The sequence below is a fragment of the Dreissena polymorpha genome, chromosome 15 (assembly GCF_020536995.1).
Source record: "Dreissena polymorpha isolate Duluth1 chromosome 15, UMN_Dpol_1.0, whole genome shotgun sequence".
Classification (NCBI taxonomy): domain Eukaryota; kingdom Metazoa; phylum Mollusca; class Bivalvia; order Myida; family Dreissenidae; genus Dreissena; species Dreissena polymorpha.
Window position 1 is genome coordinate 61539971 of NC_068369.1, and position 15822 is coordinate 61555792.

A 15822-nucleotide genomic window follows, 5' to 3' on the forward strand; every position below is an offset into this window, starting at 1 on the left:
CAGGGAAAATGCCCTTTACTCAGTGAAGATTTCATTCATTTATCCTGTCTGATCGATGTTAAGTAGGTAACACGGGTTGTGTATCGTGTTATTTCGTAAAAGTTGACCCAGCATTTGTAAAAATATAGCAAGACATGTACATTTCCAGAAAGCAAATTTATTTTTGCGTTGAATAAGACCAAGATCGTGAAAATCGCTGCATAATTGATGGAGTTATGGCTTTTGAAAGCGATGCACTCCGTTTTCGTGTGATTTTGAGTTGGATACCTTGTTATATATATATTTGATAGTGAACTATTTTTTTCCGAAGAGTTGATTTTTCGATATAATATGATTATTTATCATTCAAAATGATAATTTCACTAATTAATATCATAGCCACACGGTAACCACCTGTGTTCGCGATTCGACGCTTTATGATTTTCAGGTTTTAAATCGTCAAAATATGCATATAATGGATATTTTAGAGCATGGGAAACGTTCATTATTTCTGTTTCCTCACAAAAATCATAACTTAAACGGAACTTTGCGGTGTTGAAACAATTTGTTTTTAATTTTGTCAATTTACCAAAACGTGAAAATGTCCCTTAATTTTTTTATATTAAGAATATATCAACAACAAAACATCGATTAGAAAAAACACAGTCACTGAAATCACCACGTGAAAATACTGCCAGATGCTAAGCGATAATTGTGTTTAATTCCAATACTGGTTCTGAGCTATATATATAAGGGCCAGAATCAAATCCTCTTTCTCAGTCAACGAGGTTTGCTGTATTGCTGGATAAATACTATCTTTTTAAAAAAGATTTTAGATTGCTTTTGCAAAGCATTTAAACTTTGTAACAAACTTACGGAATATTATTTAATGTACTTGGCATGCATCGATATAATAGACATTTTAGCAGTTCACTTTATGTGTAGCGCATGTTTTCCATTTGGAGTTGCAAATTGATTTTGTCCACAAATTTGTGTTTTTTTGTCAGTATTGTTATAGTTTATAACATGGAGTGTTTGAAATCATCATTAAATTCATCGATAAACTGTTCAAGCAATGCTTCGGAGGACGGCTTCTTGAAAGACGCGGGATGGCGTTATCCAGAATATCAAGCGACAACAAAAAATGTAATACTTGCAGTAGTTTTAACAACAATAGTCATTGTGTCAATTTTCGGAAATCTCCTAGTGCTTATGGCTTTTGTTTTAGAGAAACGTTTACTCCAACCGTTCAACATGTATATTTGTAATCTGGCGGTGACCGATTTCCTCGTGGCAATCACAGCAATGACTTTTTACACTATAGACACGTTGCTAGGCTACTGGCCCTTCGGCAAAATAATGTGTGGAGTCTGGATTTACTTTGATTTCGCGATGACGTTCGCATCAGTGTTCACCCTTGTCGCCATTTCGATTGACCGTTTCTGGTGCGTCACCTGGGTGATCCACTACAAGGTTCACAACAACCGCTTTCGGACGGGCATCTTCCTCGGCGTCATCTGGTACGCGAATATGTAATACTTGAACATTAGTATATTTATTTTATTTAAAGAACCATAGTGTTGCCATGCAATTGTACCACATTTAAATATTTATTTAATTGACGAGGTTTATTCTAGGTAATCTGTTAAACAAAACAGAATTGCCATGAATTCTATTCAATCAATGGAATACATTGTTTTATCCATGCAGATCGTAAATCATATGTTTTACATAATATTAATCGCATGGGCATATAGTATTAACATTTACTACTTAATGCCGAAAACTACGGATGAACATGCATATCCGCAAAGCAGCGACATAATTATTTATCGATAAACTCACATTATTAGTATTTTGTTCTCATAGTCACATTGAGACATTTTTATATACAATATGCAATCAAAAAGTGGATATTAATAAGACACATTGTGTTTAATAATCTCAAAAAGCTCTGGTCAAGTGAGCAAAATTCCAGAACTTTAGTGCTTGTGTACATGTAAATGCATTTTTTTGTTTGGGTGATTGCTGTTGTTAATGTTGGTGTAAAAGCTAAATGTTCAACTAACGATTGTCAGTGTTTAAATACGAGATAAATAATAACATCAATTATAGCATCATACTGCAACCGATTCGTTGACAGCGTGATTAACATGTTATTAATCCACAAACAGGTTTATGATCTGTTATTCACTGGTAACAAGACACATTAAAGGGACATTTCACGTTTTTGTAAATTGACAAAATAAACAATAATGTGTTAGCTTCGCATACTTTCGTTTAAGTTATGATATTTGTGAGGAAACAGTTATACTGAACAATAATCATGCTCTAAAAGATCCAGTATATGCATATTTTGACGATTAAAAACGCTGAACATTATCAAGAGTTGCGACGCGAAAAGATTGAATAATTTGTAGAGTTTTGTTGTTGTCGTTATAGTTTGTGACACTACGAGGCACATTTATTTGGCGCGTGGCCAAGTCACTTTAACTCTATCAATATGTCATAAAACAACTTTTTTTTATAAAAAATAAATAAATAAATCTGATATAATAAAATAAACTGATTCTTTGAAATTTTCCGGGACAATACAAAAAGAAGAGTAATGTTTTGTTTTCGTTGGTAACCACATTATCGACCAATGGGATGCTGTTGGTGTGCATCGGTTAAAGGGACCTTTTCACAGACTTTGGCATGCATTGAATTTGTTATTTAATGCTTTATATTGATAACTGCAAACATTGGATGTAAAGAGCTCCAGTAAAAAATAAAGAAAGAAAAAAGTAATCCTCAACCACCCGACCATCCGTGCTGAGTGATGTATTTTATACTTTTAATAAGCATTCCTCGTAGAACAGGTATTGGGCTTGTGGCTTAGTCGCTTTAACACTATCAATATGTCATAAAACAACTTTTTTCATCCAAAACAAAAATTTAAAAAAATTTGATATAAAATTAACAGTGATTTTTTTTGCCCAAAATTACAACCAATATTCGGCTGTTTCCCAATTGCAAAAAATGACGTTTTTTTCCAAAAATTTGATAAAAATTTCTCCAAAAAAGACAAAATTTTCCCAATAAAGCCAATTAGATTACAATATAATTTAGCAATAATTTCGAACGAGTGCCGATCGAGCTTGTCCAGTCGTCGCCGAACGACAACTTACTTACGTATTGTTCGCGAATTTAGCCGAATACGATTTTATGTTGCTATCCACATCTCTCTCAATATTGTGGAGGATACCGACGATAATCGATGTATCCCGATTGTAAACGCCTGTTTTTACACACGTCCAAGATGGCGGCAAGCAGACGAGAAATTTGCGATGAGCGGCGAAAATGATAAATAACATTCAATTAACAACGGATATCATATGGTTATTACGGAATAATTTAATGCGTGTGTCAATTAACGCAAAATACAACGTTCGAGAAAAAAACAACAACTATTTATTAGAAATCTTCACAGTGAATGTGCATCACGGAAATCAGTGTTGCGAAATTGGAGTGAGTCTACCGGTACTCACAAAGTTAATGCATTTAAGATGAGTATCGTTCGAAAATGAAAAGAGACAAACATGATATGATTTATATGTTAGTGGATCTGTGTATAATCAGATTCATATGCATATTCTGCTTTATTATGTTTGTCACGCTTTACAGTTTACTGAAATAGCATTGAACGGAGGATGTCAAGTGCAAGATGTTGAAAGGTAAAGATGTGAAATAAATTATTTTAACTCCATTTAATACATCATTGACATAGCAGGACCACTAAAGTTGTTTTTTTAATAAATATTTGTTAATGTTTTGACCATATGATATTTAATTTAATAAAAATACTGAATTAAATTCTTACCGTTAAAGAGGTTATGATTAAATGGTATATTTAAGAATCTATATAGATTATTGCAAGTTTAATATGCATGTGGAAGGATAGTAACTTAACATTTTCTTCATTGTAAGAACACATTAAATTAGCACTTTATAATATAAAAATGCTGTCAAACATGCTTTAATAATTTTAATTCTGTTCTTATAATCATATTTATAATGTTTCCCAATTTCATGGTTTATCGCGCTATTTTTCCCAATTTCATGGTTTATCGCGCTAATTTTCCCAATCCAAATGGCACAGGCTGTAACAAAAAAAGCAACAAAAAAAAATCACTGAAAAACATATATTAAATCAGATTTTTTGATACTACTAAATACTATTGCCGATCCTTTTTTCGGAAATTAATATCTTCTGTTATAACATGTCATGTATTTGATATCCGCTCTGATATGTCATACTTTAAAGGGATCTTTTCACGGTTTGGTAAATTGACAAAATTGAAAAAAGTTGTTTCAGATTCGCAAATTTTCGTTTTAGTTATGATATTTGTGAGGAAACCGTATTACTGAACATTTACCATAGTCCAATATAGCCATTATATGTATCTTTTGACGATTTGAAAACCTAAAAATTATAAAGCGTTGCAACGCGAAACGATTGAATAATTTGGAGAGTTCTGTTTTTGTCGTTTAAATTTACGGAACTACGAAGATTGCTTATATAAGGTATAAAATACCAATGCTGTGTATGCTCGGCGGAATAGCCGAGAGGGCTAATGCGTTTTTACTTCAGACTTACTCCAGGACTCCGGGGGTCACTGGTTCGAGCCCTGGTACCGGCTACTTTTTTTTCCTTGTTTTAATTTATTCTTGATATTTTTCTGGAGCTTTTAAGATCCAATGTTTACATTTATCAATATAAAGCATTTAATGACAAACTTCAAAATATGCCAAAATCTGTGAAAAGGCCCCTTTAAAGCCTTTAAGGTTTTAATTAAAACCAACGGCTTCTGTTGACGTTCCTGATTATTCGATCAATATAAAGCAATATCCCGAAGGAATATAAAGTTACAAGAATATGCCATTTATTACAGAGATTTCAAATAATGAAATAAAGGTCAATGCAATAATAAAATTAATATTATATTATCGGTATTTAACGGATGCACACCAATCGCAATTATTACATAGCTTTGAAATAAACGGCTACCCATTCGTCAATAATGTGGTTACCGACGAAAACAAGCTTGACTCCCATGTTTGTATTGTCACGGAAAATTTCAAAGAATCAGTGTAACTTGTACATTAATATTAAATTAATCTGATACAATATTAAAAACAGAAACATCACGGATGAAGCGGATATATATAATTTTTTTAATTCAAGTCTCGTCATACTATTTTCGCCATTTTCAAAATAACATAATTGCAAGATAGATCTTAAAAAAATACTATTGCCGATCCTTTTCGGAAATTAATAACTTCTGTTATGACGTGCATGTTGTTGTTTTTTATATCTGATCTGATATGTTGTGCTTTAAAGCCTTCAAGGTTGTAATTAAAACCAACGGCTTCTGTTGACGTTCCTGATTATTCGATTAATATAAAGACTATCTCGAAGGAATAAAAAGTAACAAGAAAATGAAATTTATTACAGAGATTTCAAATAATGAAATAAAGATCAATGCAATAATAAAATTAATATTATATTACTGGTATTTACAATCTAATGACACAAACATTTGAACTTTAATAACAATGACATTTTTTTGTTAAAGGTGGAATTCGATGTTCTTGTCTGATATTCAATATCTTTCAGGTTTTGCGTGGTCGCTATTTGGACTCCTCCATTCGTGGGTGACAGGATGAAGCATTCCGAGGAACACTTTTGTATCTGGGAGCCGTCCAACAACCGTGACTTCGTCCTCTTCGTCGCAGTCATCGGCCACTATACCCCATGTCTTATTATGGTGTTCGCCTACATCAAAGTGTTCATGACCATGCGGCGCCAGGCAATTATTGTCGGATCGACTGATGCGGAGTCGAACGTCGCTGTTGGCATCGCTACGAGTAAAGTTATACGCATCAACGTCATACCTGTATCAAATGAGAGAAATGGAACCATCATGGACACAGAACAGAAACATGCTCGCTACTATAATGACAATAAGCTAACACAGTGCCATTTGTTGACTACCGAAGGTTGTGGAGCAAGTAATCATAGTTCCCCTCCGCCGTCAACATCTAGATGTACTCATTCGTCAATACTTGATACCGATCATACATACAACAGCAGATCCCAACAGCGTCGAGCTCCAAAGACGACTGCAGGGAACTGCCGCGAACGGCGAATCTTCGTGACTTTAACGTTCGTTGTAGGCTCTTATCTTATATGTTGGTTCCCGTTCTATATCGCATTTGACACGTACGCGTGGGCGCCGGACTTCGTACCCGCCGATCTCTACACTTTCTTTTTTTGGATGACTTATTTTAACTCAACGCTAAATCCTTTCATATATGCCTATACGAACAAAGAGTTTCGATTGGCGTTTATTAAAGTAATTAAATGCTTGTGTAGATGCAAAAGGTAAAAAACATTCAAGCGCGGAAATGACTTTGTTTAATAAACAAATACCTATTTAAGAATGAATATTTTGCGTAATTAGTGCGTTTGAAACAAATGTACTTATCTTAAATCAAGGCGAATTTCGCCTTTCTTTACATTACAAAATAAGGGTAAACATGCGAACAAAAATTGTAAAATCAATAATAATGAACATACCTTTTTAAGATTGTTGTTTTAAATCTTTGCATGTAGAATCTATGTACATGTACATTAAACACAGATGAGCAACTGTTTAAGAAAGTACCACACAATTATTGGTTACGCTTGCCATACTGACACTAGCCTTTGCCTTTAGAATAATAAGTGAAAGTTTAACGAAATGTATTGAAACATACCACCCTGTACGATGTTTATTTTGTTGCATAGTTGTCTTAAGAGATGCGTCATTCGTTTTTTGTTTGTTAACAATAGATGTTGTAAAACATGTAAGTGACACTCTTGTTACAATGACATTAATATATGGTTTTAATACAGATTTCTTGGATTATAATCATACTCAATTTTGATGGTGCATTTTCTGAACGTTTGTCTTATTACCAAACAACAGCTGTAATATAACGAAATGAAAGCACACGTTGAATTTCACAGTAGTGGTAAGTATGCCTATTTTTCATAATCTGCGTCGAGCCGACCTGAAGTTCATCCTTCAAATATTGGACACTATACCATTGATACGTCAGGACACACAGCAAATCTGACATCTATGTATTGCAAGGTCAGTACATAAATCCCATCATATTTCAGGCAAGTTAAGTTCAAAACGATATAATGTCGATCGCCTGGATACCCATGAGACTTACATACAGAGGCTCTGTAAATGTAGTAGAACCTGTTATTATTCAAGTAAACTATCAGAAATTGTTTTTGAAATACGAAATTACTTGTTTTAGTGTGTATCCAGTTGATTGGTCACTTATTTAATAGAAATAAATGTTCTTGTTGCAAATATTAATTATTTAAATGTATCTGAACACTTTGCTATTCAATCGTCCTAATCGTGCCATATTTGAAAAAAAGAATGACCTATAAACCAACAACGTTGCATGCTCTTATAATGCCTGTTTATAGGGAACTCCATGCTAATTCCTTCGTTGATAACACCTATGAAAAAGAAGTCTCATTACGTGTTCATTAACACTGATATAAACAACGCAACATTCGCAATTTAATCTTAGTTTTAATCAGTGTGCAAAACGATAGAACACCTGCACATCAGGCATGAAAACAATACACCACCTTAAAAAGAATACATTTAAGTATAACCATAACTACCGGAGTAAAATTAAGATTTTTCTTGAAATGATGGCAAATCTCCATTTTGTAAAAGCCAGCGTGAATTGATTATAATTAGAAGAAGAGATTAAATTTATCAAAAGATCCCGTTTTATCAATTGTGTTGCAGATATAAAGTTATAAACCGTAATCGATCAGACACACGACACATTCTTTAGTTTGACGCAGGTCGCAATATATGTGCTACATGTAATTTGTACAATAAGTATACCGGTAGTTATTTTACTGAGTATGGACATATCTTAGGCAATCACGTGGATAATTTTGCACCGTACTTATCAAAGTTAAATTGTGGTTGATTATAAACGGGATTGATCAAATTTTGGAATCTTGTCAAAGACTTCATTGTAAATCGACAAACAAGTACTGAAAATCAAATGACAACTAATATTATTGATATTCGTGTATTGCTTTTTTTCTGTCGACAGTCAAAATAAAACCAATTAAAGGATTACATTTAGTATTTTACACACTGAGATAAACATTTCACATTTCTTCCATGTGACGAACAGTATTGTCCATATATTTACGTCCTTTTCAACTTAAATATATACGAGCGTTTACCATAAAACCGTTTAATCAGTACAACCATTCAATGCACTTAAGATTCAAATAAAATAAATAGCTTGTTCGGTAACACACAAGAGCTTTTTTATTGTGAACGTATCAAGTTGGCACATTTAAGTATTGGAAATCAAAAGCTGAAGTAAAATTTATTAAGTTTTTACAAAGAGAGAAACAATATTATCCCACTGAGTTCGGGACCGTCTAGTTCATAACAACGTATGTGTAAGAAACAATAATTATGTCAATCTTATCTTACAATATGCCAGTCTTGCATATGGGGCAGGTAAGGTTAATGCCAGTGTAAGATCGTTAACAGGATGTCATTTCAAACAGCGTAAGTGAAGCAGTAAAAATACATATATACAATGAAATAATAGCTTTCAGAATTCTTTTTATGATTTTGAATTTGCAAAATATGCGCGAATTAGAATGCCATGTACATTTGCAAGTGTTATGTGACACCCTTGCACTCTCGTCTACAAATAAATATTCTGAATAAATTCACGAAGTTACATCATACTGTTTCTTTGTTTCTCCGTTCAATACTCTCTCCGAAAATTATAGGCAAATCCCTGGTGTAAATGTATTTCGGATAACCGGATCCGTACGTTTCCCTGCGGATTGATACTTCATTACACGTTATTTTGGCATCATGTAGCTGTTGTTTCATTTGGGGGTTGACATCCTCAAAAGCATTGGACGAAGCTGAGTATGTGTGAGTGTGTGTATTTATTTATAAATACATTTGTATTTAATAAATCATAAGAAAAAGAAAGATAAATCTATGTTTTTATTCTTTCTTGAAAAAAATCCCTCACTGCGAATATATAATTTGCGTTCGTTTTTCCATTTAACGATTGACAGAATGGCAAAGCGCAATCGGTTTAGGTTGTTCATTCTATATTAATGGTTTTCTCGATATTTACAATTAACAACACGTACGGCAATCGATGTTGAAAATTCCCGCATAGCTACAAAAATTACACGTACATAATAGTTAGTTGTTTAGATTATTTTCGAACATCAAAGAATACTTTATTCTCAAGAGATGGATATCTTTTCAGCATTCAAAACGACGAGAATGTGTTACTATGGTTACGCAATCGTCGTTATTTGAATATGTTCAAACAGTAATTAAAACATTGAAACGTGACATGTTCTTGCGTTGACATGTAAACGCGCACACATGCAAAAATGAAGTTTTCTCTAGTTAATTAAAGGAGATAGCGATAGAAAGCGGCTTAACTTTTTCAAGTAATACACGTAGTGCGCTTATTCTTAAGCAGCTTATTTTAACCTTATGTACGAGCCACGTTGAATATACTTAAATGGATCTGTTTAAATTTTGTTAAATTGACAAAACTGAAAAAAATGATTGAGACTTGCAAATGTTCGTTAAAGTTATGTTGGTTTTTTGCAAGAAAACAGTAATACTAAACATTTAGTACCATGCTCTAACATATCAATTAAATGCATCTTTTAATGATTTAAAAACCTGTAAATTATAAAGCGTTACACACGCGAATTGATTGTTTAATTTGGAAAGTTCTGTTTGTGCCGTTATATTTTTACATTACGATGATTGCTTATAGAAAGTATAAATTACATGCTCTTTCATGTCAACACAGATGACCGAGTGGTCAACGCGGTAGTCTATTTGTCCAATGGTCATTCGTTCGAGCCCGGGTGTGAATTGTATTTTTGTTTTTAACTGGAACTCTATAAGTCTTATGTTTACATTCATCAATTTGAAGCATTGAACGACAAACTTCAAATCATGCCAAAGTCCGTGAAAAGGTAATTTTAACACATTTATCTATTAAAGCGCACAACTTATTCATCACTGATTGACCCATATTAGACTTAATTTCCAAATTATGAAATGTGAAGTACAAGTTTAACTTTTTATAAGCTACGTTTTAACAATTAAGTAAAGCATAGACATGTAAGTACATGTAAGTTTTTATATAATGTAAATAAAACATAGTATTCACGAAAAATCAATCTAATCGGCACAAGAGAGTCAAGCATATGCACACGGCCAATGTAAGATTTCCCTAGTGAGCGTTTACAGATATCGATGTCAACGTCATTTCAAGTGTAAACAACGCATTTCTTTGAGTCGGAACACAACAACAATATTCATGGAACAAATCCTTTCTTTTTCCCGTCAGTTTTACGGAGGCGTTTGTAAGACCAATATTCAATGCTGTAAACGTGTGTATAAAATAATTTATGTGCAATTTTTCATAACTATACCATGGCAAAAGTTACAAAACAAAACATTTCAAATCACCCATTTGCACTTGTATATTTTACATTTCCTTTTTAAAATCGCGGTTTAATTACTATCTTTCCTCAATAAAAAGAATCAATTGAAGCATGCTTGTTAATTGTCTTTAATAAAAGAAACTGAAGAACAAAAGCCAAATTGTAAAACCAAAAAGCTATTTTCAGAGAAGAGACGGGTCCAGTCCTGCATACGTTCCATTTGTGTTAAGAAGATATGTCGTTGTTGCGAGTCAAAATTTGGTCCATACTACAGAGTGAAGCACTTGTACTGAAACAACATTATTGCGTAACACAAATTAAAATTATTTAACAACTTCCAGACAGGCTTATACGATAAACAAAAGTTATTTTACTCGAGCACAGATTTAACTGAGACAGTTTTGAAGATACAAATATGTTGTATTGGCTAAACATTAAAAATTCTCAGCATCTTTCGATATCCCTCACCCGGACTTTGTGCCTAGTACAGCTCTCGTCTTTTGTCACACAGTTCCATTATCAAGGTCGTCACCTATGGCTTGTTCTTCTGTCTCTCTCTATCTCCCAAGCACTTCTTCAGCAAATGCCAGAAGGACGTCTTTGATGTTATTGCTAATGGTGTCGATGTCATCGTCTAAGATGTCCAGGGCTGCAAGCTTGTTACATATCCTTGCTTGAAATGCATATGTTAACACTGGATCTTTCAATTTCTCCAAGTAAAACCTAACTTGAGGGTTCTTTGCGATGCGCTTGCTCTTTAACTTCAGCTTGATGATGGTGAGCGTTATTCCATGGTCACTGCCAATGTCTGCGTCAAGAAACGTCCATGTGCTCGCATTGGACTTAAACTGTCGCAGCACCAGTATGAAATCCATCTGGTTTTGTACTCGACCGTTTTGAGCATGCCAGGTCGCTGTTCAGGACGGTTTGTGTGGGTAAAGCGTGTTGGTCAGGTTGAGTTCGTGGCTTCTGGCAAACAAAAAAGTCTCAAACTTCTGACGTTGGCCTCTCCTAAGCCAAATCTACCTACTGTCCCTGACCAGTATTGGTATGCTTCTGGTCCAAAATTGGCGTTCCACTCGCATTGGACAATGAGGATGTCTTTGCTGGGGGCATTGACTATGATGCGCTCTAATTTTTTATAGAGCTGTTCAATCTCCTCGTCTTTTTAGTAAGTTGTTGGTGCGTAGACCTGGATGATGATGTGAGGTTTCGCTGTTAAACAAATGAAAATGAGTCTGCTGGGTATCCATTGAAATTGCTTGGAGTTGTTGTTGACAGTATCATTCAACTGTTTAACTTATTTACATCTGTATTCAAAAGTCATTACTTTTGCTTTTAGGCTCTTAAAAGTGAATCAATGAAGTAAGGATTGCGATCATCACTTCCACCTCCTTTAATTCTGTGACTAATTAAATATAATGCATACACCCCGATAAACACTTATTAAGACATCATTATATGCACCTCACCAATTAATTTTTGTGACAAAGCAGCTTAGTCTTTATTTGAATTTTCAAAAATTGTATTGGTAAAAAAATATAAAACTCGAGAATGTTGAAAAGGTACTATTGATAATACATAATGTATTTAAAGTACATTTGTATGCATATGTACCCACATACACTTACTATTGGCCTCTACAAAGCAAAGACATGGCAACACAATTTCTGGATATAAGGTTTTTTGTCACCTAAAAGAATTATGAAGTTACTGCTCATAATAGGTTTCCTGGTCTTCTCCAGATGGTATCTATGTTTTCCCTACATGGTCATTAAAAACGCAAATTTCTCCACAAGAAATATTTTCCGGAGAAACCCTGCAGAGAGGTTATGGCAGACATGTGTTAGTTTGTATAAATCCTTTACTAATTGTAGTGGCTTGCAAATTTAATCAGTTTTTCTCCCCTAAATACTTGAACATGGTCCATTTTGCCCGATCTTCTACTTCAGAGAGCCACATTTCCCTCATGTTTTAAGAAAATTTGTAAGTTTTTCTTATATATGTAGGCCAATACCTTTTGTTGTCAATGTTAATACACAGTTGTTTCAAATTGGACTTTGACACTTTAATTTTTTCCAATTTACCTACCCTATGTAAGTTTATGCTAAAATATCGAACACTGCTCCAATGGTATTACACTGCTCACAAGGTTTCGGATTTCCTGGGCTGTTAACGTTGGTGTAAAAGCTTAATGTTCAAATAACGATTGTCCGTGTTTAAACTCCATTTCAATAATTAAAGCCAATACAGCATCATAAACCAACCGGATTGTAGACAGGGTGATACACATATAATTACTATAAAGACGTGAAACTCCAGCTGCTGGAGCAGTATTGAATTATAATTATATACGATTAGTAGGTCCTTTATTTATGGCAAGTGACCGATTGCCAAAACATTACAAACCGGCACAAACTAGCACAGTACAAAACAACATAAACACATATAAGAATAAAGCTGGGGTCACCGTCTTGGAACGGTCAATGCAAAGCATTGGGGGTTTAAACCGGTTTAAGAGCGCCCAACCTCACACTTGGCCCAGCAATATTCATGATACATTTAAGTGTAAATAAAATTTTGCCTCAAAGCATTGTAACTTAAATTAAACAATAATAAAAGGAAATTAAAACGCATTCAATTTAATTACCATGTAATTACTCAATGGTATGAAAGATACCAGAGCAAGATAATTTTTGAGGAACGATGAAATAAACAACAAACAAGTGTCAACCACATTCCTTCTTTATAGAAAAAGATTTAAGAATATAGCGTCATGTAGTTATTTAAGATCATCATCGCGCAAATACAGGAAGAAGCAGCGATACTGGATGTAAAGGCTTCATATTACATAGCTTGGTTGTTTATGTGAATGCTAAAAAAATAAATAAAAAAAGAAACGACTCTAAGAGAGAAAATATAATTTAAATTATACGCTTTAAACCCAAATGACCTATGCATGTAGATTAATTTATTGAAAGTATGCAGTATGAAGAGATGACCTCACAAAAGTCTATGTAGCCCGGGAACAGAGAAAGAATATCGTAATTGACAAGGGAAGATACGATGACGTGAGCAAAATCCAGGGGCAGTGCTGTAACATAAAAATAAAACTATTAAAGGGGCGGTACTGTAAAATTGAATTACTAATAAAACCAGCTTAGGTAATTAAATATTTAAGAATCAACCATATAAAATGGTAATTACATTAATGATTCCAAATTTAACAGAGAAGAAAGATATAGTGAATCGAAAACCAACAAGCACGTGTTTTTAAGTACGTTAACATCATATCATTTTGACAAAAATGAGTTTATTAAATTGAAATGTTTAAAATATACATTTTCTTTAAGACATTTAGATTTGCGAACAAGCTTCAAAACATCTCCATAAAATGGTGGGTGGGAAATTCCATTAGTTAAATGCCATTTTAAAGAAGCATTATATTTAGAAATTAATAAGCCACAAAATGGTTTATGATCTGTTATTCTCTGGTAACAAAACCCATAAAAGGGAGATATTCACGTGTTGGAAAAATGATAAAATAAAAAATAAAAAAGATTCGCAAATTTTTGTTGAAGTAATGATATATATGAAGAAACAGTAATACTGAACATTTACCATGTTCTAAAAGGTCAATCACATGCATCTTTTGACGATTTAAAACCCTAAAAATTATCAAGTGTTGCAAAGCGAAACGATAGAATAAATTGGATAGTTCTGTTGTTGTCGTTATATTTTGTGACACTACGAGGATTGCTTATATAAGGAATAAAATACAACACTCTCGGATGGCCGATTGGTCTAAGAGTTAGACTATTACTCCAGAGTTCAGTGGTCCGATCCCAGTTAAGGGTTCCTTTTTTCTTTCTTTATTTTTTTCTAGAGCCTTTTAGATCAAATGTTTACATTTATCAATATAGAGCATTTAATGACAAACAATACATGGCAAAATCTGCGAAAAGGTATCTTTAACGGATGCACATCCATTGCAATTATTTCATAACATTTAAATAAGCGGCTACCCATTCCTCGATTATGTGGTAACCGACGAAAAAAACATGATTCTCATTTTTGTATTGTCCCGGAAAAGCTCAAAGAATCAGTTTAACTTGTACATTAATATAAAATTAATCTAACGCAATATTAAAAAACAGAAATATCACGGATGAAGCGAATATATTTGTTTATAAATTTAAGTCTCGCGATATCATTTTTACCATTTTCGAAATAAAATAATTGCAACATCGATCTAAATAAATACTAGTGCCGATCCTTTTTCGAAAATTAATATCTTCTGTTATGACGTGCATGTTTGTGATATCCGCTCCAATATGTCGTGCTTTAAAGCCTCCAAATTGTAATTAAAACCAACGGCTTCTGTTGACGTTCCTGATAATTCGATTAATATAAAGCAATATCCCAAAGGAATATAAAGTAACAAGATAATGAAATTTATTACAGAGATTTCAAATAATGAAATAAAGGTCAATGCAATAATAAAATAAATATTACATTACCGGTATGTACAATCGAATGAAAAATAAATCTGAACATTAACCATGACAATTTTTGTAAAAGGTGAAATTTGATATTCAATATTGTTCAGGTTTTGCGTGGTCGCTATTTGGACACCTCTATTCGTTGGTGACAGGATAAAGCATTCCGATGAACACTTTTGTATCTTGGAGCCGTCCAACAAACGTGACTTCGTCCTCTTCGTCGCAGTCATTGGTCACTATACCCCATGTCTCATAATGGTGTTCTCCTACATCAAAGTGTTCATGATCATGCGGCTTCAGGCAATAATTGTCGAATCGACTGATGCGGAGTCGAACGTAGCTGTTGGCATAGCTACGAGTAGAGTTATACGCATCAACTTCATACCTGTACCAAATGAGAGAAACAGAACCACCATGGACACAGAACAGAAACACGCTCTCTACTCTGATGACAATAAGTTAACATAGTGCCAGTAGTTGACTACCGAAGGTTTTGGAGCAGGTAATCATAGCTCCCCTTCGCTGTTAACATCTAGATGGACTACTGCGTCAATACTTGTCACGGAGTGATTAATAAGTGACAAGCGGCTCGAGCCTTGATCATGGAAATGATAATAGAGACAGATGAAATTGTAAATACTTCATTTAATAGATGTCTTAATATTTGCTACATTTTATTCTAAAACACTTATATTAGTAGGAACCGCATGCATGTTAGTTTATCCTAATCGCTATCAGATAATA

General features: G+C 33.7%; 1 protein-coding gene across 1 annotated transcript; it reads left to right on the top strand.

The window, feature by feature from the left end:
- Nucleotides 1-1005: 1005 nt before the first annotated feature.
- LOC127859784 (alpha-2B adrenergic receptor-like) lies at nt 1006-6422 on the top strand. The gene is made up of 2 exons (XM_052397290.1): nt 1006-1499; nt 5639-6422. The coding sequence occupies exons 1-2, from the start codon at nt 1006-1008 to the stop codon at nt 6408-6410; spliced, it is 1266 nt and encodes a 421-aa protein (XP_052253250.1). The 3' UTR covers nt 6411-6422.
- The last annotated feature ends 9400 nt before the right edge of the window (nt 6423-15822 follow it).